Source organism: Eulemur rufifrons, chromosome 19 (genome assembly GCF_041146395.1).
Source record: "Eulemur rufifrons isolate Redbay chromosome 19, OSU_ERuf_1, whole genome shotgun sequence".
NCBI classification, from domain to species: Eukaryota; Metazoa; Chordata; class Mammalia; order Primates; family Lemuridae; genus Eulemur; species Eulemur rufifrons.
In genome coordinates this window covers 54,695,402-54,722,803 of record NC_091001.1, presented here as the reverse complement: position 1 = coordinate 54,722,803, position 27,402 = coordinate 54,695,402, and the positions used below count along the sequence as shown (strand labels likewise).

Below are 27,402 nucleotides of genomic sequence, written 5' to 3'. Positions count from 1 at the left end.
TAAACTAAATTTAACAAATGAAGAGACAGAATGCTATTAACGAGCTCATTTGTTTTTGTTTTGCACCCCCAGGCAATCCACTCCCTAGTTCTCTGTTACCTAATTATCCTTGATCTTGCTCATTGCTGTTTGTAGTTCTTCTCCACAGTATTGGATGATGGGTAATGAACTGTGCTAGTCATCCCTCAATCCACAGCTCCCCAACATTTAGATACCTCTCCTAGGCATTCCAAAGGCTGAAACATGAACCACCAGGAAGGGCCTCAGAAGAAAGATCAGCAGTGGATTGAAAGTGAGGCAACCTCTCCCATTATTGCTTCTACAACTCTAAGGTCTTGCCACAGAAAAATCCCCAGCTCTGTGCACTACTTTTCCAAATTTCCTTTTTATTCTGTGTGGTCCAGCCAGAGGTTCTCCTTCTAGACTCTGTTAAATGGTTGCATTTTTAACAGCTTTGTGGGGGTATAATTGGCACAGATGTTGCTGCGTCTATTTAAAATATATAATTTAATATGTTTTGGAAAGTGTATGAAGTGATGAAGCCATCAACACAATCAAGATTGAGACTGTATTAATATTCGTATTTGCCACTCTCAGAAGTTTCTTAGTACCCTTGTTAGTCCTCCCACCACCAATCTCTTCCATCTCCAGGAAAGAACTAATCTTCTGTCACCGTAGATTAGTTTGCAGTTCCTATTGTTTTGTACAAAAAAGTGTATGGAATCATGTACTCTTTTATGATTTGGCTTCTTTCATTCAACATAAATATTTTGAGATTTAACTATGTGGTAGTATCAATAATGTGTTCCTTTTTATTGCTGAGTGGTGTCCCATAATTTGTTAATATGTTATCTGTCGATGGGCATTTGGATTGTTCCCAGTTGTTGAATATTACAAATAAAACTGCTATGTTCAATTATCTAGAGGTATCAAATGGCTAGGACACATGGTCAGGTTCATGTTTAACTTTTCAAAAGTTATATTTCTCCCACGTTTTTGTCAATACTTAGTATGATCTGCCATTTTCATTCTGTCTTTTTCTCTGTCTGTGGCCTACATTTTCATTCTCTTAACAGGGCCTTTCAAAGAGCAAAAGTTTTAATTTTAATTAAGTTCAATATATCATTTTGTTCTCTTATGAATCAAACTTTTCTTGTCATACATAAGACATCTTTGCCTGACACAAGGTTATAAAGATTTTCTCCTATGTTTTATTCTAGAAGTTTTATAGTTTTAGGTGTTACATTTAGGTCTATGATTGATGAAATCAAATTGGTATGAGGTATGAAGTGAGGTTATTTTTCTTTGTTTTTTTGCATATGTATAGCAATCATCATTTGCTGAAAAGAATATACATTCTCTCCCAAACTACATTTGCACCTTTGTCAAGAGCAATTGTCCACGGATAGGTTTATGTCTGAACTCTCTACTTTGTTTCATTGATCTGTTTGTCTATCTTGATGTCAATTCCACATTGTTTTGCATACTAAAGGCTTATAAGTCTTGAAATAAGGTAGTGTTGGGCCTCCAACTTTGTTCTTCCTATACAAATTTGCTTTGTTTTTTCTAGAACTTTTGCATTTTAGTATGAATTTTAGTAATTTAAAATGTGTCCTTTTCCACAAAAAAAAAAAAAAAAGAAAAAAAAAACTGCTGAGATCTTGATTAGGGTCATGTTAAATCTTCAGAAAAATATGGGGAGAAGTGACTTTTAAGCAATAGGTAGATGATTTTTATTTCTTTTTCCTGAGTTATTTTACTGGTTAGAACTTTCGTGTAATGTCAAATAGAGTGGTGAGAACAAGTACCTTAGTCTTGTTCTTGATCTTAGGGTTAAAGTATTCATTTTTCTTATTATGTATGATGTTAGTAATTGTTTTTGTTTTCTTTTTTACAGATGTTCTTTACCAGGTTGGAGAAGTTCCTTGCTATTCGTATGTTGCTAAATTTTTATTAGAAATGTATGCTGCATTTTTTCAAATGCTTTTTCTGCATGTACTGAGATGATTATATATTAATTATATAATGAATTACATTGATTCTTTTTTGGATGCTATACCAACCTTGAATTCCTGGGATAAATTCTACTTGGTCATGATTATATATTTGGGAGTATTATTTGCTAAAATGTGCATCGAATTTTTGTACACATATATATGTGGTGCATTTGTCAGTAGTTTTCTTTTCTGTACTGTATTTGTCTGCTTTGGGCATCAGTGTAGTGATAGCTTTATTGAATGAGTTGGAATGTATTTCTTCTCTTCAATTTTCTCTTCAATTCTCTTCAATTTATGTACAATCTGTATTATTTCTTCCTTCAATGTTTGGTAGAATTTACCAGTGATGCCACCTATACCTGGATTTTTATTTGTGGGAAAGTGTGTAAGTACATATGTAATTGGTTTACTAGGTATAGAGATCTTCAGCTTATCTCTTTGAATAAACTTTGGTAGTTTGTGTCTTTCAAGAAGTTTGTAAATTACATTTAACTCGTCAAGTTAATTTGTAAAAAATATGTTTATAATATTGCCTTACTATGCTTTTAATATATTTAGAATCTTTAGTGATTTCACCTCTCTCATTCCCAATATTGATAATTTGTATATTTCTTTTTTTTTACAGATCAATCTCACTAGAATTTGTCAATTGTATTTCTTTTCTCAAAGAATCTGCTTTTAATTTCATTAATTTCTTTATGGTTTTTCTGCTTTAAATTTTATTGATTTCAAATTTGATTTTTATTAATTAAGTTCTTCTGATTACTTTGGGTTTGATTTGCTCTTTTTTGTGGTTTATTAAGGTAGAAGTTAAGGTCATTGATGGGAGACTTTTCTTCTTTTCTGTTATAGCCATATACTGCTATAAATTTCCTTTAGGTACTAGTTATGGTTTTGATTTTTTTTTTCAGATCCTACATCAGGATTTTCTTCCACATCTAATCTCATGTCACACTTTTCTATAGAAAAAGCGACATTTCAAGAATTGAAGAAGACAAATATCTTAAATACGAGTCTACATCTGCATTCACACATACACACACACACAATACTATATACATATATGAATACATATGTGCATAGATATACATATATACATGCATGAATACGCATACATGTATATGTGTGTATATGTGGATTTGTATAAAAACATTTTATTTATCTTATGTAATAGCATATACCAAAATCATACCACATATCCTATTTTAGGAGCAAATTCTTGATAACAGTAATAGACTTCACCAAAAATTAGTGATATCTGAGGTAGGACATTGCAAGCAGAATAAGAATATCACAATAATAGCTACCATTTGTTAAGAGCACTCACTATGTGCCAGAGACTATGTAATGTCCTTTAATTACATGATATCATGATGTCTTCATGTCACCTTATAAAGTACAAAGAGAATCATTATTTTATAGATAAGAAAACAGGTTGGCATAGGCTACATTGTCTGAGACCCTAAAGCTAAACATGGCAGGGCTAGTGTTTGAGCCCAGGTTTTTCAGACTTCAAAGTGTTTCTAAAGAAAGAAAAAGTATATATTATTTTCTTTTTAATTTCAGCCTCTCCATGTCAGTTATGGCATTTGTTCAGATTTCATTACCTGTAAGCCTGAAATTCAATTGGTAGAAATCTTTCATCAAGAGTTTAACCATATCTCTCCCATATAATAGGGGAAAATTCTACCATCCGTGAAAATTGTTTCCTCCAATAGAGCATGTCATCTAAAAAACTGTCTTCTTAGAGATTGTAGAAAATTACAGGAGTGTCTCTGCCAGACTCCATATTTTTTCCTGAGGCTAGTTTCTTCCTGTACATTTTCATTTGGTGTGCTCAAAACCATTTATTTGCTTTGCAGTTTCCCCTTGACTCTTCTTTTTCATAATTTCCAACACTGAAGTGAGTACAGGCACTATCTTATTAGAGTTTCTCCCTTTTCCATATATATTATAGGCAAACAAAGTCACAGCCCTAAATTCACTGATGCCTAACTAAACATTAAATATTCTTAGGCTTGGTTGGTGCTAGATGTGTTTTCCAAACCCAATTGCTCAGAAACCTGTGGGATGTTGTATTTTCTCTACAATGTCCTTACTTTTCCCAACATTGTCTCTCCTCATTCAAAATTCTCTAGGCCTCCAGTACTGTGATGGCAACAAAACCATTCATTTATGCTTCTCATTCTTTCCAGGAACAGGACTACTATAGTTTTATCTGTAGTAACCCGTCTGTCCTTCAACCTCAACAAGCAAAGCATAGCATCTATGTCATCAATACAATCCCAATACCACTTGGTTAAATGCTTGCACACACAAATTTTCTCACTTTGGAAATGACCCTGAGTTTACTTTAGAGATATCTACCAATCTCTGCATAGATTACACCTTGGTTCTTACATATGACCTCTAACTCCTGAAGTTTTAGGATTGTTAATGAACCTTCTTTGACTACAGAAATTCAGAAATGTATTCTCAGCCTCTTCAAGACCGGATTTTGTGTAGTACATTAGTGATTCTCAACCATTGGAAATTTTTCTTTTGCTTTCCCAAGGGGTCATTTGGAAATATCTGGAGACATTATTGGTTGTCACAATTGGAAGGTGGGGATTGACTGATATCTATGAACAGAGGCTAGGCATGTTTTCTACAATGCTTAGGAAAGACCACCACTCCCAAACCACCACCACCAATTATCTGGCCCCAAATGTCAATAGTGCGAAAACTGAGAAACCCTTTACGAGTTGCTTTCCTACCTCAGAGGTTTTATTTTTTTGTATGCAATTATGTCAATAAAAAGTAGAGCTGCCTTAGCATTTATAAGTCCCTGGGGAAACATTTTCCTGGTCCCAGTTCTCTACACACTTACCTGAGCCCAGATAGGCCAGATGTTAATCTTGTCTCTAGGATGCAAAGAGGTAAAGGCATGATGGAAATCAGGAATTTAAAATAAGCTTCATTAGCTGCCTAGTTCTGTGATGATTTTGGTACCTAACTCTATCTTTGCTAAACTGGAATGGACAACACGTGAATCATAAAGACATTTTCAATGCCTTAAGGGCCAGAGTCAGTCACTCTAACTAGATGACCATAAAAGAATTTTTGGACAAACCTATTTTATTTGTCCAGCACAGTGTTAAAATTTTGAATGCCTTCATAGACACTACGCAAGCTATAGGTTTCTATAGTTCCCACTAATTGATAATCCTTATTTATACATACTGCTTCATGTACCATTGATAATACTTACCTCTCTTGCCCTGTAAGGTATATGTATTTGCCTATGCTCAATTAAATGCAACCCATGGTCAAATTTAAGCAGAGCACCTTCCTAAAAATTTGCCCTAAACTCAAATGCTTATTTTTACTTTCTTGTCCTTGCCACTCCAGATATTATAAGAGCTAGAGGAAGCCTATAAAAATACTAAAGAAGAAAATGATATTTCTCTTTATAGCTTAGAGCAGCTTGTCTGAGTCTACTCCCCAGGGTGGGAATACTTTCAATTGGAGATTGCTGCCAGGGCACTTTATTGCATCCTCTTCTTGAAGAAGAGTCTTGTTATCAGTTGTAAACACTCTTCCATCACTTTGAATGTTCCATGTTCTTGGCCCACAGCAATGCTTTTCCTCCTCAGAATTATTGTGGAGGTGAGAGAGGTGGAAGTTGTTGTGGACCCTCAGAGTTTCCTAATTGATCAACACCATTTCAAAAGTTTGATCAATAAAATAAAATAAAGAATATGAATTTTAACAATAGGGAGTGGTCAGGAGATAATGGATAAAATAAAAAACATTTATTAAACTAAAAAATAAAGTGAAACACAATTGGAATTAATATTGGGTATATTAGTATTTCTGGTTTTAATAGGATCATTAAAAATACAACCATATAAACACAAAATAAATCTGCATTATAGGACAGAAAAAACCAGAAAATATTGAAAAAGGAAAACTCATTATATTCACATTAGGAATAAAAGTCATAAAATTATTTGTAATATATTTAAAAATAAATTTTCTCCTATATGCACAAAGTTTTAGTATTCTACTATATACTTGACTCATAAAAATCAACATAAATTAGAGGTTTATCATATCCCAGGATAAAATATTTATAATTTAAAAAGATATTCTTTTACTCAAGATTATTTTTAAAAAATAACACAATTCCAATAAATGTATCAAAGGCATTTTATTAGGGTACTGACATAATAATTCTAATATTCATTTTTATAGCCTCATACATCTCACTTGTCTACCACTAGAGAATCATTTTAATAAATTAAAAACAAAGAGGTAGATCTTTATTTGCTGTACTGAGAAAATATCCAAGATATATTATGTGAAACAAATAAATCCAAAGGCATACAGACATACAAGATTTAGATCAGTATAGCTAGTATAATATTATTTGAGAAGAAAATTGTATTCATTTCTATATGCACAGAAAATATCCAGAAGAATACAGAACAAAGTGTTAAAATGATTTATTTCCAGAATATGGCTCTGGAGAGGATAAAAGGCAATAGGAAACAAAACAGTGGAAAAGCATCATTTTTATCTATATGATTGTATATAATTTTATATGGCTATATATCATTTTATAATTAAATATGGAAACTAGTTGAAAATAACCAAAAAAAATTTTTAAACAAGGATAATGAAACATAACCTATTAGATTAACTAAGTAGTATTTTAAAACCATCAGCAAAATAAAATTTTAACAGAAGAGCATGTGTTTTCATATATATTTGTATATATATGGAAAAATATATATGAATACATAATCTATATACATAACACAGAAATATATATGCATAAAATGTGTCTATAAGTAACTAATGAATGCTTTATAAGTTAACAAACATAAAATTTTATAGCTGTGATTAAATAACAAATGAGTTTAGCTAACTAAGTAAAATGTTTGACAATAAAAAGTTAATCAGTTGAGTTACTGATTTCCATGCAAATAAAAAACATGAAACTAATAGAAGAAAATAAAAGTGAATAATTATTTAATATTTTCTGGAGAGAACTTTTGCACCATACAGGCAGAAACAAAAGCAGAAACAATAAAATAAAATATAGAATAATTTATATATGTGAAATTAATTCTCTATACAATCAAATTCCAACCTAAAGTAGTTAAGAGCCAATGGCAAACTCTGAGAAAAACAATTTAGGATCATTATATAAACTAAAGGATTAATAAACTACTTTAAAACCTATTAAGAGTCAATAAAATTATGAACAGGCAAAGAAAATGAACATAAAATACAGAAATTAAAATATGCAAAAGTCAAGCAAATATAAGAAGTTGCATGTGTCATTAGTAATCAAAGTGGTGAATAGTAAAATAATAAAATACAGTTTGATCTTAATTAGAATGCCAAATTTAAAAAAAAATTTAAATGTTGAAATGAGAAAATGAATTGAAATATCATTATAAGTTGTTAATCATCAAGTGTATTGGCAAATACATAAGTGCAAAGATTATCGTCTTAAATTTGTTTATTACAAAAATGAAACAACCACCAAAACAGAACTGGAAACCAGGTACAATAAAGTAACATTATCCACTAACTAAAATTATGTGTAGATGAATGATTACTGATGTATAAATATGCTGACAATATAGTAGGTAAAAATGGCAAATTATAAACAATTTTCTTACATTTATTATTTTTGTGTAATAAAAATACACACTTTTATGCTAGGAAAATGGTAATAAAAGTTATATAAAGGTATTTTTAATATTTTTGCTCTTATGTGTTTTCTCAATTTGAACATAAACTTGTATAATAAAATTTCATATTAATAAAAAACACCTGAGAAAAACATATATTAAAAAATGGGCCACACCAAAATATATACATTAAAGTTACTCTATAGTTTTGAACTTTAAATAAAATGAATTTACTAATCTTTCAAGACAAAAATGTATAAAGAAACTTCAAAGAAAAGATCTAATTATTTTTAAAAGGCAGAAAATAAAAAAAGAAGTAAATTTTGGGAATTTACTCATTTATGATCCCAGTAAATATTTATTAGCTTCTATTATACATAAGACATGGAGTGAGATATTGGAGTTATAAAGTCTAAGAAAATCAGTCATACGTTACCTTCCTTTAGGTAAATTGTATTCAAGTAGGATTGACAAATATTATTCAAATTATTATGAAAAAGAAGGGATAATCTCAACTTGGTTATATGTCATCTAGGATATTTGATGGTGGTGAGCAAGAGTAAAACAGGGTGGTTTGACCACACAAGGATTTTTGCAATGGCTTCCTAAGGAGGAGATGAATGAAAACTAATTAGGTGGAGTCAAGGCTGGAGGCTGGACTTGTAGCAAGATATTGTCAAAGGAGGGTGAATGACTAATTAAGAGGGACAAAAAAAAAAGACCAGTGTAGGAGTGTGGAATCTCCTTATATGGAGACTGGAGAGCAAGGAGAGTATCTGTGAAGGCAGGGCCAGTTTATTCAGGGTTTTTTTAGGTTATATTAAGGGTTTTGGTTCTTATTCTATGAACAATAGGACTTGCCTAAATTGCTTTAAATAAATAAAGCAGGAGGGTGATATGATCAGCTTTTGTTTAGAAAGATGTACATTGTTTGCAGTATAGAAAGTAAATCTAGTGAAACAAGAGCTAAGTAGACTGAATAGGACAAAAAAGTGGCACTAGAGAAATGGATGGATTTGAGGGAATTTAGGAGATAAAATCAATAGGACTTCATGACAGATTGCTTATGGAGTGTGAGGGCGAAAATAGGGTCAAGGATGTTATTCTGTTATTCTGACTTGCCAAAATGGATAGCTTCATTTTCAAAAAAAAGAGAAACATAGGAAGAAAAACATGTTTGGAAAGAAAGATCATGGCTTGCTTTTGGCAATGGGTTTAAGGTATCTCAGATATCTGAATTCAGGTGTCACATAAGAAATTGGTATACATATGAGGAACTCAGAGAGGAGGTTGAGCAATAGAGAAATAACTTGTCTTCAGTAAATAAAAGGCAATGTATTCTGTATCTATAAATGAGATCAGAAAGAGAGAGAGATGAGAGATGAGAGAGACAGAGAGAAAAAGACAGAGAACACAGTGGTACAAGTGCAGCCATAAGGAAAACATGATATTCCGGTAGAAGAATTTAAGCTTCCAAAGATACAGGAAAGGGGCATGCTGAAATGAAGGAGGAATGATCCCTTGTATAGAAGCCCAGGGAGGAAAACATTTGAAGAAGGAAGAAAAGGCCACGGGTTAAATGCTTTTGAAATATCAAAGTAAAGCGAAGAATTAAAAAAACAGCTATCAAATTTAGTGATAATGAAGTCAGTGGCAAGCTTAGCAAGAGCTGTTTTGATGGCTTGATAGGCTCTAATGACACATTGCAGTGGGTTGAAGATGTTAGTGATTGATGGGGAAGAGTAGATTGGGATAAAATCTTCTGGAAAGATTTTCCGTGAAAGGGAAGAATAAAATAGGGCAGTAATAGAGGAGATTTAAGGTTAGGAGAAAATTCTTTTTTTTTTTTTTTTCCTTTTTGAATGAAACAAATATGTCTAAAAGCCAGTGGAAATGATACAAATTAGGGTCAAAAAACTATAAGGTATAAGCCAAATCCAGCCTGCTTACCTGTTTTTGTAAATAAGGTTTTTTATTGGGACACAGACGGACTCATCCTTTACATATTTTCTATGGCTATTTTTGTGCTACGGTGACAAAGTAGTTGTAACAGAGACCATATGGCCCACAAAGTCTATAATATTTACTATCTGGTTCTTTAGAGAAATAGTTTGCTGACCCTTGAACCAGATCAAAGAAATAAATTGACTATATAAAAAAGTGAAAGGTAGCTGATAAGGTAAAATTAAATAGAATGTCAGAGAGTCTTGGTAGAGGGATTCATTCAGACACAGGGAGTGTTATACTCTGGGAATTAGAACACTGATATAATTCTTTTAATTTGAAGATAATTCCCCACAAATTCTTTTTTAAAAAAATCAATAAATCTGAAAATTTTTAGCAGTTATGAGAAAGAATAAATTAACAAAACTGACATACAAAAACTAAGACTAAAGAAATTTTACATCTGTAAGGAATTTACAGCCTTAAGGAAAAAAAATAAATCTAATGATCTAACAATTTTATTCTGTATTATAAGAGTATGGATTCAAGGACCTCATATGCCTCATTTACAGTTTCTAGCATAGTGGTTCATAGTAATAGAATGAATAAATATATGACTAGAGAAGATATTTAAGAATAAGTAATTATTACATAAAACAGATCATTATACATGCTAAATTTTCAATGAAATGTGTGCTTTGCTAGGAAACTATAATTTAACGATTGTCTGACTCAAGGGCAAAAAAAGGCAAACAAATCTGGATACAATTTATAATATTTTCTCAGTATTAAATCCAAAAAAATGTTCTACAAGGGCATTTTGGGTGAATATGCTATACATTTCAAGGAAAAAATAATTTCCATATTATTTTAACCATTTCACAGCTAGAAAAGATAAAGTATGAAATATATCTCAACTGATAAAGAGAGAACAACATGAAGCCCCCTTATAAATTACAAGAGAATTAAAATTTACAAATCAAACAAAAGTAAACTCAATGAGAGCTGATCTGGAAGAGAATATTATGAAAGAACAACTATCATTATTCTAGAAATGCAAATAACATTCAATGTTGGGAAATAAAATATATAATTCATAAAATCAAAAACCAAAGTGTGGGGAAAAATATATGCCTCACAAAATGACAAAATTGCTAATAATTCATTTGGTAACATTTTTGTGTCTATCCTGATAAATGTATATTTTATAAATAAGACTATATTTAAGATAATTGTAATAAAAAAATGAAGTCTTTTATTCACTAGTGTAAAAATATCATTTAGTCCAGTATTAGCACATACTCGTGTAGGTACACAACATATTATTGTTGAATAAGTAAATAAATAGATAAAATTGATAAAAATGCAAGTAGAAATTTCAAAAAATAACCTATTAAAATTAATGGGTATAATAAAATATAGATAACATATATGCATATCTACTTATGCACATGTATTATATGTATTAGAATTTAAAAATAAAGCAAATCAACTCATCTGTATTGGGGACATAAGAAAAGGATGATATAAATGGAGCTTTATGCCAATATTTTCCATAATATTTCATTTTGACAACTGTAGAGATTTAATTATTTCCAAATTGATTCATAGATTCACATAATCCTAGTCAAAATACCATATGTGTGTGTTCAGGGAAAAAAGAGAAAGATGCAAAATTTTATTTCAAATAAAAATAACAAAGAAAAACCAAGACAATTTTTTAAAAAATAGATGTGGAATTTAGTAGTTAGAGTAAGGACACAAAATACATGGAAAACTATAATGATATTTGAAAATAGAGTTCTGACATAAGAATACAGAATGTATCTGTAGGCAGAATATAGAAAGCACAAAAATGACCTGGGCATATGAAAATTTTACTTTACTGTTTGGAAAGTAATAGTAAATGTAATCTTTTGGTGGGAAAAAACAAGTTCTCTATTTTACATGATATGCTAAAGTATGTTTTAGATATATTAAAGAATTAAATGTAAAAATAAACCTATAGAAGAAATAATCAAAATATAGCAAATGTTTACTATACAAAGGACAGGAAAGTCCTTTTTAAAATAAAAGCAATATAAGAAAACATAATAAAAACTGTTATTGTTGACCTCAAGGACTGCTCAAAATAAGAAATTCAGTAACACAAAATGTGAAACAAAAAAGTTCTACTACATTAAAGCCAAAGATGTAAAAAGTAAACACTAAAAATTAACCTGACAACTTGTTGAAAAAAGAGAGAATAAATAATTTTAGTATATATGTGGAAAAAATGAAACTTGTATGCAATGAATCTGACAATATAAAAATATAAAATGGCATATATTTTTGAGAGAGTAATTTGGCAATATGAGTTAAGAATATTAATTTTCATTCTTTCTGGACACATACTTTCTCTTCTAGGAATGTATCTATATGATGACAATTCTTATGTCAGTGAAACAAAGCATCATAAATATCAAAAGAAAAAGGAAGGTTTAAGTAAAATAGGACACATCTCAAGAATGTACTTTTAAGAAATCATAATTTTAAATGTATTCCTATTCATTAGAAAATGTGAACTTTAAAGTAACAGCATATAAACATATACATATAGTTTCCAATATCAAATTAATTTTAGGATACCCACACTCAGACTCACATACTTGTGCATATGATAGAAGTAAATATAACAGAATTGTTAAAGTATTATCTCTGCATAGTATGATCTTCTGACAATTATTTTATTTTTATAAATAACTTCATGTTTTCAATATTTTCTAGAGAAGTATTCATTTTATAATTAGAAAATAATGGAAAATAAAATTTATTAGGATAATTCACAAAATTATACTTCCTCATATTTTTGAATAATCTGCATCTTTCAAATTGTTTAGTATAAGATTATATGTTAAAATAGTCTATGTGCTTATGTAATTAATCGTGTTTCAATAAATTTCAGTAAAAAATGGAATGAGAAGAAGAATGAATGCTACCTTCTTTCTATCTCAATAATTCTTGTCAATCTTCACATTTGTAGGAGAATCATACAGACATTCTCAAAGAAGATGTTATGCCAAAAATTGAAGGGGCAACAAGTTGAAATATTGATTTAAAATCATCTCTTATTCTCCAGTCATTTGATATTAATAAAAAACTCACCATGAGTGGACAGAGAGCCAAGGGATGATGATTTGCAAGCAGTTAAATATTTATATTTAAATTTTAAGTTCCCTGATCTCTCAAGTTTCAAGATTGGGATCTAAGCAGCATTTCTCAAAAATTACAAAAAAAGAAAAAGGAAAAGAATAGAAATTCTGATTAAAGTATTACAGGCCATATCTCAAGAGGGAGAAGGAAGAATGGTTGAGAAAACTTGCTCTTCTCTGTGGTTCAGAAATTATAGTGAGAACAGCTGCTGTCAAATTGGAATCCCTAAATGTAATGAAAAAATGGAATCCCAGGTGGCACAGGCCTAGTGCCAGCACTTAATCACCAAAGGCAAGGTGGGCATGGTGACTATAATGACAGGAAAGTCAAAGCAGTAATCAGAATAGCCTGACTCACAAAAGAACTATCATGCTGGCTAGCGGACCATGGTGCCCCTAGAAAAGAAGTATACAGTTTATTAAATTCTTACTTGATCTGCATAAGTGGAAGAGTTCTAAGTCAACAGAAGTCTAAGTTGAATCATCAAAAGAGTCACATACCCATAATCAATTCCCAGACTCGAGTGAGTTTACAGATCCAGAACCCAAGGCCAGATTCCCTTGGGAAAGGACCCTGCTACACCACCCAAAGTTATACTGCTACTCTTTCTCTCAGTCTGCCCTAAAGAGAGCCACAGCTATTTACCGGGGTGAATTTGTATTGGGGAATGTGAAGTAATCAAACTTTCGGGGTTGCAGGACACTGACTCTGAAGTGACACTGATTGTTGGAGATCCCAAATAGCACTGTGATCCTCCACTCAGAGTAAGGGCTCATGGAGGTCAGGTGATGGAGTTTCAGCTCAGGTGCATCTCACAGGGCATCCAGTGAATCTAACCTGTGGCTATTTCCCCAGTTCCACAATACACAATTGGAATAGATATGCACAAAAACTGGCAGAATCCCCACATTGGAGTAAGTCTGCCTTTCCAATCACAAGGAAAACCACTTGTCTTCTCTAGCAAAGATAACATGATTCTTTTGTCATTTTTGTCTGTATGAGGTTTGTTTAGTTAAGGACCTGTATCAGTGGTGCCCTCTCTATTTCATAGCACACAATGGTATCACAGGAAATATTCCATTGGAAAACTTAAAAAAAAAGTATTTCACTTTAAAAGATACCACAGTATGGGGACAAAAATAAGAATGATGCAATATATATTTCTGCAAAACTCAAATTATAGTTAACCAATATAAATACTTAAACACATTCAAGTACTAAATTATATATATGTATATACATACACATATGTATGCACTAGAGAAATATCAGTTCTTGAAATCACTTATTAATTTCTTAATTTATAAGGAATATTCTATATATTGTTGAAAACGCCCACTTGTGATGCATGAATACTTGGGGAATTAAAACTGCTTCTACTTGTTAAGAAAATAAACTGAAGTACAACACTTTGATGAGATCGGGAATTTATAAGTTGTTTCTGTAACCCATTTCTTTTTTAGAGTTAGTACCAGTAAAAGAATTATAAATGCTGCTTTTTTTTGAAAGGCTAATAAAATGTTCAGTCAAGGGAGTATTTTACAAATCTTAGGGTATTATTAAATATTACTAGGTTTGGTACCTAAACTAAATTACAGCTCAGACGAGGGACTGAAAGGTCAGGTTTATTATTCACTTTAGGAAAAATGTAACCACAACACTTGTTTCTACATCAGGGAGTATTATAACCATCATTATAACTAATAATAACAATGAAAATAATATAGCCACATTTTATTTTGCATTTTTCAGTAGACAGTAGGGCTTATGGTTAATAGTCTTTATATTTACACTGAAGTTTTTTATGGAGGAGTTTAGAGTGGTTTTCAAATAGTACCTCATTAATCATTTCAACAAGTTACTTGGAAAGTTATTATCTTAGTTCAATAGATGGAAAAATTATATCACAGAAAGGTCAAATATATATTTACTTGTCCAATAGTAGAGAAGTAAAGCAAGTCAGTTTCAAATATGAGACCTCTTTTTCACCCCTTGGTCTAACCACTGGACCAATGCAATATTGGTCCACGTTGTGGTTTGACCATCAACCTAAAGTACTTCAAGGCTGACCTCTCTTGCTATTACTTTTACAGATCTATAAACACAAAGGAAAATACAATTTTTCATCTATGGTGACTATACTAAAAAAGACTCAGACATAATTAATTTATATTTCCATTGTTTCTTTTTTTAAGTCTTAGGAGAAGCAATTGAAAACAGTTGGCATAAAATTGTAAATATCAAAACAATAGTGAAATGCATCATGATCAAATTTATGTTGAAACAAACAACTAATATTTTTAGGGTGTCATTTGAACATAAATGTATCTAACAGGAGTCAGTTAAACGAAAAAGAAATCAACTTTTAATAATTCTCAACACCTCAAGATCTTCAGGAGCAAATGAAAGAACCAATGTTTCCATAAATGTGACTTGAAAAAGGAGGAAAGAATTGAAAAAGCGAGTATAAAATGTATAACCAAAGACTGTTTCTCATTTGGCTTAATAAAATCAGTGTAATTTCAAAGCTTTATATAATGATATTTGATTTTAAAAGAAGGCAATTAAACAATTGTTATCCTTTAAAGTGAAAATACTCAGTGAATATGAATTAAGTAGTATTGCCTTTCCAAAATAAAACATTCTCAGACATTTTTTTCTTTTTCTCTATATCATTTGCTATTCTAAAATTAGTGTCTATATAGTTTTGTCTTAACTGTAAAAATTTTGCCAAAATAGAATCAATTCATAACTCTCTATATTCCTATTTTGAAGTACACATTTTGCTTATTTAGATCCTGAAAATACAGAGTTACCTCAAACAGTTCATCTATATATTTATCTTAGCTTATCTGCTTTTAAATATTCAAATATACTGTTAAAAATTAGTGCATTTTTTAGTTTATAAATCAATGAGATTTCAAGATCGCAATCATTGAAATATTAGGAAAACACAAAAAATTATAAATTTGTATCAGAAGTTTTGAAGTTATAGTTCTTTTCTTCACCTTACAATTTTCTTTGAAATTTCTTTTAAAATCTGAGATTAAGATGTTTAGTATACCTTACTTTCTTGTAAGAATTTGTGTTTAAAAAAATAAAATTAAAAAGGAAAAGATGACTTTTCTTGCTAGATTAAATGATAAAAAATTTAGTAAACAAACAGATGAAAAACTGAGGTAAAGGAGAGACCACAATCTTCCAAGATATTGTGGTATGGAAATCCCAAAATTCACAAAACACTCATACCGAATTGAGGCAAAGATAGAGCAACAAAAGAATATTTTTGTGTTTAAATTCCTTTTTTAAGTATCTCCCACAAATATTTCTTTTGAGACAATTCTTATAAACTGGACAAGTTAGTACAGAACTGGGTTTATTCAAAAGTAATATATATATGACTCTATTGTCTATTCAATATACATTTCAGTATTTTAGAAACATTTATATATGATACATGGATGCTTAATTTTATATGGCTATTTAGTTACAAGAATATTGTAAAGTTATTTTGATATTTATATTTAAGGATATCAATATTGTCATATTTGTATTCAAAGATATTTAAGAGTGGTATATTTATATACCATTAAAATATTAGAATATTTCATTTCCATGTATAAACAATAATGCTAAATGCCATCACCTTATTTAGTCATGTATTGATTATTTATTTGATATCAGTTTGTGTTCAACATTTCCCTTCTAGTCAAACTTCTTCATACTTTTCAGACAAGACTTTTCTGAGTTTTTTATATTCTCACCAGTTTTCTAATGCTTTATTAATGTGTGTCAGCTTTGTGGTCATTTCATTCTCAAAACTTACATTTAGAAATATTGCAATGTATAGATTTAAGATCAAACTTTACAAAACTTATGTAAATAAACTTCAGGTCTTAGTTTTTAATTTTTTTTTTTTATTTTCATTTTTTAAAGACAGTGTCTCACTATGTTGCCCAGGCAGGAGTGCAGTGCTTATTCACAGGTACAAACATGGCACATTACAGCCTTGAACTCCTGGCCTCAAGTGATCCTCCCGCCTCAGCTTTCTAAGAAGCTGAGACTACAGGCGCACCACCATACCTGGTCTTACTTTTAACACATTAACTGCCAGGTGAGTTGTATTTAACTCATGCTAGTTTTGAGCCTGGGCTCTTGTGAAGCATATGTAACTCACACATCTCTTTACCTTGGGAGCCACTGAACTATTTTTCAAGTTGCATATAACTCGCGCACAGAAAATAATAAAAAATAACAAATTTTTCATTAAATTTAAAAGGATTCTTTTTTTCAAAGTTTTTATATTTCCATAATAAAACATTGCAGCCCCAAGGAAATATTTTTTTTCTAGTGTGGCAGTCGATGCGTTAAAGGACAAATTTCCCATAGCTATATTTGTTTAGATTTTAATTTCTCTTGACAGTGGAAGCATTATTTTAAAACTCTTTAGCAAAAGTTTAAATACATAGCCTTTTCATATTTCTAGCAGTTTCAAGCAGATGTTTATTAAAAAGCCAATTGTTTTTATACCATAAGAGGTACTGTGCTTTTTCTCAACCTTTCTTAACTTAGAGTTTCAATTTCAATGGCTTATGGAGTACATGAGAAAAATAGCCCCATAATTTCTCTTTCTTTTTAGGAATATTGAGATTTTTATTAAACTGACTCAATGAATGATGGTTCTTCTGGTACTATAAAAAGCAATTTTAATTTTTAAAACATATTTAACATCACTTCATGCTTTTCACTGATCAAAAGACATAATAATTTTTCAAAACTCTCAATGTCTAGTGATATACAGGTTGCAACCGTTTCACTTTGATTTAGTGAATCATGAAACTCCAGAGATAGGAAAATTCAGATGAGTCACCAAGTCCCCAATGATAATATTACTGAGCATCTTCTAAAGCATAAAACTATCTATAAATGCAATTCCTGAGAAGAACTAGGGATGATTAGATTCTATTGAATATAGAAAAGTCTCAAGAAGAAAAATTCTGGTATTATGTGACGTTTACTGGGATGTGTCAAAAGCTATACATTCCTATAACCACAGACTGCTCAGCTTGGGGTCTTAGAGCAACCAATTTTTAAAAACTTGTCCATGAGATGCTAATACCAACTAAATCTAGAAAAGAAAAATTAAACCATTTATTGTCAGCTAAAATCTTTCCTAAATTAGCCACGTTGGGCCTTTTTGGTAGCTGTCACTCTTCACCCCTACCATTGGCAAATTCTAATGAAAACTCTATTCACAAATAGATTTTAATTCGATCAAATTCAGACAATTGATTTTTTAAAGAGCAGCCATAGTTTTAAGTGCTTTCAAAATAACTACTTAGAATTTAACAGGTGCATGTGTGGGAATGCAAACGCATGCATGTTCATGCTCGTTGGGGTGTGTGTGGAACATGTTTTCATTTCAAACATACAGAAAGCATACCCGCTGTTCACCTGAGTTGAGCACCTCAATTTGTAATAACTCAAGAAGCTCTTTCTTTTCTCATTGAGTATAATTAACTCAGTTTTTTCCTCCACATCTCATCTTGTTTTTTTAGTCCTGAGAATGATGATAGAAATTTTACATAGTTTTCTAATCTGAGGATTGCTTTGCGTTGGGAAATGTGCTAGTTGAAAACACTCATTTGAGAGACCAGGTTACAGAGAAATGAAGTGACTAGCCCAAAGTCACACCAAAAACAGCAATATGTAGTATAGATACAGTTTTGACTATGTTAAATTCTGTATTTTAAAAACATAGTTTTAGACTATATAGCTGTAAGATACTTATAATTTTTAGAAATGATAAAACATTTACCTTAAGAAGTATTTTCCTGACTCACAAATCCTGGTAATTTAAACTCCCAAGTTTTTTTCACTAATATTTCAAATGTTCAAAATGGACATTAATTATGATGGAAAATATTTATGTTGTCTCTCTCTTTCTCTCTGTATATATACACGCACACATATATACACACACATGTACAAATAGGTAAATACGTATAAACTCACATACAAAAGCACATACACAGATATTCTACTTGCAAATACAAATATAATTTCAGTTATAACATTTTTCCACTACATAGTATTAGTCAGCTACCTATATAAAGTTTTTTATAGCTTTATATTGGTAAAGTGTTAATTAAACTCAATGATAATGGGTCTGCTTTCACTTAGAATCATCTTTAAACATATTTTGCTTTGTCCATTCAGTACACTGTAAAATGTCAATTGCTAAAGTGTCAAAAAAATTTAATATTCCACCATATTTTAATAGTTAGAACCTGACCTAATACAGTCAATAAATATAAATATAAATTGTTAGAAATGGTCTATACCACCCACTGCACAGCAGTGAAAGAAATAATATAAGTCCAAACTGACAAACAATATGTTTTTTATTTCGCTTGATTTTTATGAGTGTAACAAAATATTAAATATTTGGAAAATATTGTCATCTTTGCTAACATTTTTCTAATGGGAGAAGTTAGCATTAAGGGATCATTAAACTTTGTATTTTGATTACCTAACTTTTAAAACACTTTGGATGCAGAATCTCTTTAGAGACTACCTTCATTCATTTTAAGTTTTCACCAATTTCATTTTTTTAATATAAAAGACAAACTAGAAATTTTCTCTCTTGTCCTATATTCATATTGGCTACTACATAAAAGTCTTTGCTATTTTCAGTTGATAAATTCTAGAAGAACTAGGTATTCAAAACTGTGTTCTTTACAATCTTGAAGGAAAAATTTGGTATACAGAATGAAGCAACTTCATAATCCCTATAATATTTTTAATGAGATAAATTATTCAAAGTTCCATAAGCTATTTTCAATAGTAAATATTTGCAATTTTATTTTTAATGACACTTTACTAGATTATAGGCAAAGCCGTATTCTTTTGGTTTTAAGTTCTCTTTTCTGAGTACATATTGAGGACAGACAAATTAAATGATTCAATTCAACCAAGCACGCTGATCCACTCAAAGTATGATGATTGAGATGTATGTATCTCTCATACTTATGCCATATATCATATTAATTATTCATAACTATCTACTCTATTTCCCTTTTATAGATATGAGCAATTTTTACTGCCTAAGTTATTAAAATATTATCCCTCACTTTATTAGTATGGTATGTGCACATGGATTTTTCAGCATTAAAACTTACAAAGTATAGAGCCTAAATTATGTAATTTGAAAATTGCATGCTAAATTTGTATGGTGGCTCACAGATTCCATTCTAATGAGAAATTTTAATTTTTAAAAAAATTTCCCCTCAAAAGATACAGACAAAATGAATATTTTTAACTACATTTAGGTCATAATAACTGAATATAAAGTTAGATGGAAAGTGGAATTTTTAATTTAATGCAAATTTTCTTCTTCAAGGCACTATCTTAGAAAATTAGCATTTGGTGCTAGTTTTCTAGTTAAATATTATGGCTTTATTGGGTAGAATTTGGTGTTTTGAATTTAAAAAACCTACCTCACAAAAATGTATTATAAATATATTTGCTAAGCTATCGATATGAGATTTATGAAAACAACATCAAGCTAAAATTCAGCATACCTTTACCGTTCCTAAAAAATTATAAACTTGGGTAAATCATTGCCCTCTCTTGGCTTCGTTTCATAGATAAGTTTTCTCCAAGGAATATTTCTCAACAGGAGAAATTTTACTCTACATGACTAAGAAGTAATATGAAATTAAGGTTTTCCCTAATAACAATTTCCAAGAATTTGCTTTTCCTCATTTATTATATCCATCTACAACTGTAATATACCAAACCTTTGGTCAAAAAGAGGGGTTGTGGCTGCCATGTTTGTTTCTGTGGGTTTTTGTCTGAAAACAAGTTAATATTCATTTAAATGTAGTTTTATTGCACCCCCTCATCCTCTTGAATGGACATAATGGTCATAAATGTATAGCCTGCCACTTTCCACATTTTAGGGCACGGAGAGTTTGATCTACTTTGGTGTGGCTGCCACTGTGACTCAACAGCATATTATAATATTTAATAAAACTCTTCATCATTTAATGCCTTAATAATACATTCATCCCCAACAATGCTAGTGCAATTTCATGAATTTAAACTTCACTCTGTATAACACATACAGTATCAGAATGTGTTTTTAAACACACATGTTTTTATGGAATTTTAATTTTGTCCCTATTATGGTAATATCTAGAGTTTTTGAAGGAATAATATGCGGAATTTAAGATCCCTGGAAAAGTTTTAGTACTTCTGTTCTCAAGCCCTAGTTCTTTAAGAATGTTTCTTCTTTCTTGGTGATCCTTAAAAATAAAAATCAGCATTCTACTCCAAAAGTGAAGAGAAAATGAACAAATGGACCTAGATTTTCCTTTTCTTTTTATGTTACTAGCCTTATAAGAGGATCATAAAATATAAGGAGAACCCAGAATAAAACAAGATAACCTTGTGTTACTAGTATTCAAGCATATTGTATAAATGTGGGCCTGCAATAAAAACATCAAGCCTTGTTAGACTTTTATAGAAAATCTTTTATTCTTTTTTAATTTTTAAGGGCAATTGCTTATACAGTTTTCGGATTTATTATCTGGGATTATTTATCTTACTTTCAATGGTACACAAAAAAAGGAGAAAATGAACTCTGTGAAGAACAATTCAATAGTCCAAATTGTACTGAGTTGGAGATTATTTCAAATTCAGTGCTTTATCTAAAAACATTTTCATTAGCATCTGCATTTAGGACTATGGAAAAATTGGAGTATATATTATCAAAGAGCAAATTATATTTTTCAACTGTTATAACTAGCATTAGAAAGGGCAAAGTCTTTAAACACTCATTAAAACTCTCTTTTGAAAAAGTAATCATCTAAAATCAGATACTGAAACAGCATATTGCCAGAACTTAACCTCTCTTCACTAGTTTATTCCAGCCACAAGGCCTTGGTAGTCACAGTCTTTGCCCATAATGATCAACTTTACCAAGAAAAGAACAATTTACACCCAGTATTACTTATTGACAGGTTGGAAATGTGTGATGATTTTTCTACTCACTAATACATTCCTATATGTGATCTTTAAAATTAATCAGAAACTGGGTCCAAACTTATTCTTACGAAAACAAAAATAATATAACCTGAAATGTATGCCTTCATTTGAGGCTGTTACAAAAAGGCTGTTACAAAAAGAATATCCAGAACTCAAATCTGTCTCTTTTTATTTATAAATATTTGCATCACTTAATTTTGGGTAAGTTTAAAAGAATACATGTCATTTCTTTTGGGGATGACAGCAATATTAACAAATAGTCCCTGTTATGACTGTCATTTTGTTATTGCTAAATCATCCACAAGATCGTGACTTGATTTTTGTTACCAGGGACAAAGCCAAAACATGGAATTGAAGTTTCATTCTGATTAAACACAAATAGCCAGCACTTAAAACACCTTTGAAAAGTGATCTATGTCCCAGTAATTAAAAAAGAAAAAGAAGTAGAAAGGAAAGAAGGAAGGAAGGAAGGAGGGAGGAGAGAAAGGAAGGAAAGGAAGAAGCCTTTTTAAGCCTGATACAATTACACAGTAGGCCTCTGACATTCTCTATGCTGGTATAATAACTAAACGGCAAGTAACATGGGTATGAGAGTCCCTGTTGCATGCTTTAATTGAAACTAAAAATTTACAACAAAATCAACCCTTGGGAAAATTGCTCTTTGGTTTAAATCTTTGTTACCTCCTGGAATTTTGGTAAACTCACTTTATTTTTAAATTAAGCTGGCCCCTTTTTCTTTACTCCTTTACAAAAGTCAAACACCATGAACCAGACATAAATTTCAGAATGAAAAGAGTTTTGTTTGTATGTATGTTTTTAAGTCCAACCCCTGTATACAAACTGTTAAAAAGTAGATGTTTTAACATAGTGCTTTATTCCAACTTATCCTTGAATGAACTTCCTTCAAGTTTCAACCATTTAAAAAAAAAGCAGTCAATTTCCTGGTGGTTGTAATTTAATTAAGTAACCTTTCACACTGAGCAAAACCCAAAAGCAAAAGGGTCATTAATCTTTCTAGTGATTAGAGACACCTCTAGAGCTTCAAACATTTACCTCTCCTTCCCCGCAGTAGAAATGCTTTTAGGATGATCATGGTTCATACCTCACATTCCCTGGAGCCAGAGATGGTATATGTGCAGGGCCCAGATCCATTAACCGATATATCCATGGTCTCAGAGTTTGTAGGCTTGTAGTCCACATAATACTCCTGTAAAGGGGAATTCATTTGTCTTTCAGACTCTCTGGCCTTTTTCCGCCGCCTCTTCATAAGAGAGTGTTGCTGGAGTTGTTTCATGCTGGCTGGGTAGCGTTTCCAAGACACATAGATCACCAAGAGGATCATGGCCACCGAGAGAAAGAGAGCCACACTCCCTGCAATAATTTTGTGAAATGAAACATGCTCATATTCTTGCTCTGTGCCAGGAATCTGAAACCCTGGGGAAGGGCTTGGTGTTTCGAGGCTGGGTTGGGTGGCATCAGGCTTGAAGACGGTAGGTTTAGGGATAATCAGAGGCTTCTGGGGAGTTTGGGGCACCAGGTGTGATCTCTCTGTGTTGACCACTGGGACTTCAGAACAGATATTATATGTTTCCACTGCATCACTAACTTTTTCACCCTGGATGTGCTTAGGTCCTGCACATATCATGGTGCTTTCTTTATTTCCTTTGAAATTCTTAAGCCAATAATATAGAGGACAAATGCTCCGACTGCATTCCCACATATTTCCAGACAAGGTGATGGATATTAATGATATCCACGCATTGACAGTTTCCTGTGAGATGTTGGTGAGCTTGTTGGAATCCAAATTTAATTTTTGCAAATTGGGGAGGCATTTAAATGTGCCTGGCTCAATTCCTTGGATGTCATTCCCTGATAAATCCAAGTTGTGCAAGGAACTCCAAGTCCATGTCAAGCCTTGGCTAATGGAGCGAATCCTGTTCCATTGTAAGTATATTGAGCGGAGGTTGAAGAGACGTGGAAAATGAGCAAAGTTGATCTTGGAAAACTGATTGTGCTCCAGGTGGAGCTCCTTTAACTTCAAGAGGCCAGCAAATGCATTTCGGGACAAGCTTCGAAGACGATTGTAACCCAAATCCAGAAAGTCAAGATTCCGACAGTCTTGAAAAACTCTTATCGGCACGGTCTTTAGCGAGTTAGATCTCAAGTGCAAAATGATGAGTTTCCGAAGGCCTTTAAATTGTTCAGATTGCAATGTCTGAAGCTTATTGTAGGAGAGGTCCAGATTGCGGAGATTGGGAACTGGGTGAAATGTTTTATTGTGCAGATAAGTAATTTTGTTGGAGCTTAGAATTAATTCTTTCAGTCTACGGATCCCTTGAAATGCATCTTCATCCACTGAGCTAATGTAATTATGGTCAAGATAAAGCCATATAAGCTGGTTAAGGCCGGCAAACTGATTGGATTTGAGCTTCTGAATGCTGTTGAACCTTAATGATAAGCCTTGCGACCCTCCAGAAATGTTCTCGGGGATATCTGCGAAAGCATGAGACTCACAGTACACAATTTTACCATCACATCTGCAGTTCTTTGGGCAAGCTCTCTGAGCCCCCGTGAGCATAACAAGCAGCAGTGTAGGAAGTAGCACCAGCACCACACTCATGCCTTTCAGCTGCATAATTAAATGGAAACCTACGATATTAAAAAGAAGACAGATGTACATTGTGAACCTATTAAAATAAATCACCCCCAGCTTACCAATATCAGGGGCACTCCATCTAGTGTAGGAACAGGACAGTTGATTTAAGGACAACGTATTTAACGTTTGAACATTATTTTCTTCAGTGTTGCATGTTTGCTGTTTAGCTTTCATTTATTTCTTCCTTGATCTTCAAATCACCACAGTGCCAGAGAACTAGGAAAAGCCTTTTCAAGTTTCAGGAGTTCCTACGTACCTCATCACTGAAAAGCACAGATGCTTTCTTATCACTGAATGCTGACATTTTCATAACAATAACATTTGGCTAGTCACTGTGTTGAACAATAGGACCAAAAGGACATCTACTATGTCTTCTGGGAAGAGCAAAAAAGTGACTTCGTAAACCTGCTACTTGTATGTCATTCCTAGTTGAGCAAACAGGCTGCGATTTGGCAAAAGAGCTTCAGTAAGCTGTCAACCCAAGTTTGCCCTGTCTAAAATTGTATACTTATTACATGGGATAGCAACATACGAGCTCTGAAAAATGGCCTTAAGACTAGTATAGGCAGCCAATGAAGCATAGTATGAAGACTAATAACAGTGTGAGGTATTCTCAATTTGTTAATAAGTATATATTATTGCATACTGTGGCGCCCTGCCCAGTGGTACAGGAGCTAACACATCTACTCATAACAGAGAAGACTCCAAAGTTAAGACTGTCAAATTCTTACTAAATATTTACGTACATGCAAACTAATCTTGTGTAGTATTAATTTGCTGTTATTTTAAATATAGTGGCTTTGGCAAATTTGTGGGATAAACAAGGACAGAAACAGCAGAATACTATCCTTCTCCCTAACGCCCAGACCTGCTCAAATTTCTCACCGACTTTTTTTTCTCACCTACCTCCATTAACTTCAGAAAGCCTGCAAAGTTGCAATCTATTGGCACTTATGCTGCATTTCCAAATCATTGCATATTAAGGGACCTCTTTTCTCTGTCAACAGTAGATTTATTATTTCTTAATGGTTAAAAAAAAAAAAAAAACTACCATGTGCTGCAGTTTCTTTCTTTCCTTAAATTTTCATGTTTTTAAACAAGAGGCAACCAGCCAAACCCCTAATCTAAAAACGCTCCTTCTTCTCATTTTTTTTTTCTTTATAATTTAAAACCCTATCTTGCTCTCTGTCCTCTTGCCAGCTACAGACTCATTGAAATACATTCCAGCTCTCCCAGACAGGAGAAAGGGGGGAAAAAAGCCAGTCACACTTGAAAAAATAAGACTGGCAAATGACTGCTGGAAATTTGGAAGCTGTGTTCAGGATCCAGCTTCAAAGATAAAACAAGCCCTTGTGCAACCTCTGATAAAGTAAGGACCCCACCCCTACACACACGCAGTAAAGTGTTAATAGTAATCCTGACGGCAACCAGAAATACAAGCATGTCTAATATTATCAAGAAATAGAAGCAAACACAATATTTATCTCATGTTCAATTCCCAAGCTGTGGATACGCAGACGGTAGAGACAGTCTTAAAGATATTCCTCCGGAGTCTGTTTAAGTCTGTGTTATGCATTTATGGATTAGAAAAAAACACTGCAAAAAGGAAAATGATCTAAAAATATAATAGCAACTATAGTGAATCAACTGGCAAACTCAAAGGCTGCTGCTTTTTGCCTCTTTCCCGTCTTTTTATCAGCTAATGCAGCGACTGAGGATAGAAAGCCAAGAGGATCAGCTTTGCTAAGAAGGAAACAACAAAAGTTCACTTACCCATCCTTTGTCATCCAAAAACGTTTCCCCCCTCTCTCAGCTTTCTTCTTATTTGGTGTCTCGTGCTGAAACCACCACCACCTTCATGACACAGTGCGGCTGTCATTCACACCATTCTGATCCTGCATGTGAGCTAGTAGCCCCATACAAACTTCCCCGGAGAGGACAGGCAAAAAATATATATGTACATATATATTTTAAAAAATCAGCACGGGGTGGGATGGGGGGCAGGGAAAAGGAAGCCGTTGAGGGGCTGGGGGGAGAGGGCCTCTAGGCTCTGAGGACCATTGTGTAATTCACCAGAGACCCATCAGCAGTAATTGGCAATCTGTGCAAAAGAGCTACAGCCCATCTCGGAGGTAACCAACTTCTCTGTAAAAAGACAGGAAAAAAAGAAAATCTTCAGAATACCTGGCATTCCTTATTGTGCTGGCTTTTGCCATTCCCAGATAAAGCAATTCATCCTCTGGATTTTCAGTTCTTGAAGCAAGTAGGCCTCCTGTGCTGTATAAGACCCCAGTTTAAAAGCTATGCAGGCTAGGTTTATCCATTTAGCTGGTCAGGTTTAAAGTGTTTTGTAGCTGTGCTGAGAGGCAGCCCTTGTCTAATTCAGAAGGCTTTCCAGAGACTGATGATGCTCAGAGCTTGTTGGTGCTAATGCTTGAGTTTGTGATACACTGAGTGCCCTCCGCTGGAGAAAACAGATTGCACATTAAAGACGGGAACAAGTGAGCCTGTCAGTGGTGTGCAGCCTTCCCTTGCTCAGAAAGGGAAATTAAAGGCACAGAATCACTTTTTTCTCTCTCCAATAATATAAATTATGAAAGGTTTATGCCAAGGAGTTCCTTTTAATGAGAGCAAATATTTAGTAAAATTCTGCTTCTCTAAATGTTATACAATGAATAGTTTCTAAAAGTTGCCTTGACCTAATTTTTTTTCTGCTCATGTCACAGGGGATTAATCATCTTTTTTTCAATTCCAGAATCTTTGAAATTTGAGTTTTATTTATTGTTGCTGTCGGTTTATTTATTTACATTTTTAAGCTAACTACATAGGGAAGGAATCCTACTCGAGGGAAAAATGTAGTTCGATAAATTTTAAA

General features: G+C 32.4%; 1 protein-coding gene across 3 annotated transcripts in view; it reads right to left on the bottom strand.

Annotated features, from left to right (window-relative positions):
- The window catches only part of LRRTM4 (leucine rich repeat transmembrane neuronal 4), a 679,468-nt gene extending 652,489 nt beyond the window's left edge, over nt 1-26,979 (bottom strand). Inside the window, exons 1-3 of one of the 3 annotated variants that reach the window (XM_069494723.1) lie at nt 26,712-26,979; nt 26,301-26,451; nt 22,974-24,520 (exon numbers count right to left, since the gene is read on the bottom strand). In XM_069494723.1, coding sequence (XP_069350824.1) covers nt 22,974-24,520; nt 26,301-26,304 — 1,551 coding nt within the window. In that variant the 5' untranslated portion in view covers nt 26,305-26,451; nt 26,712-26,979. The remainder of the gene's footprint in view (nt 1-22,973; nt 24,521-26,300; nt 26,452-26,711) is intronic. The other 2 variants (XM_069494724.1, XM_069494722.1) reach the window with 2 other exon arrangements.
- Between the last annotated feature and the right edge of the window lie 423 nt (nt 26,980-27,402).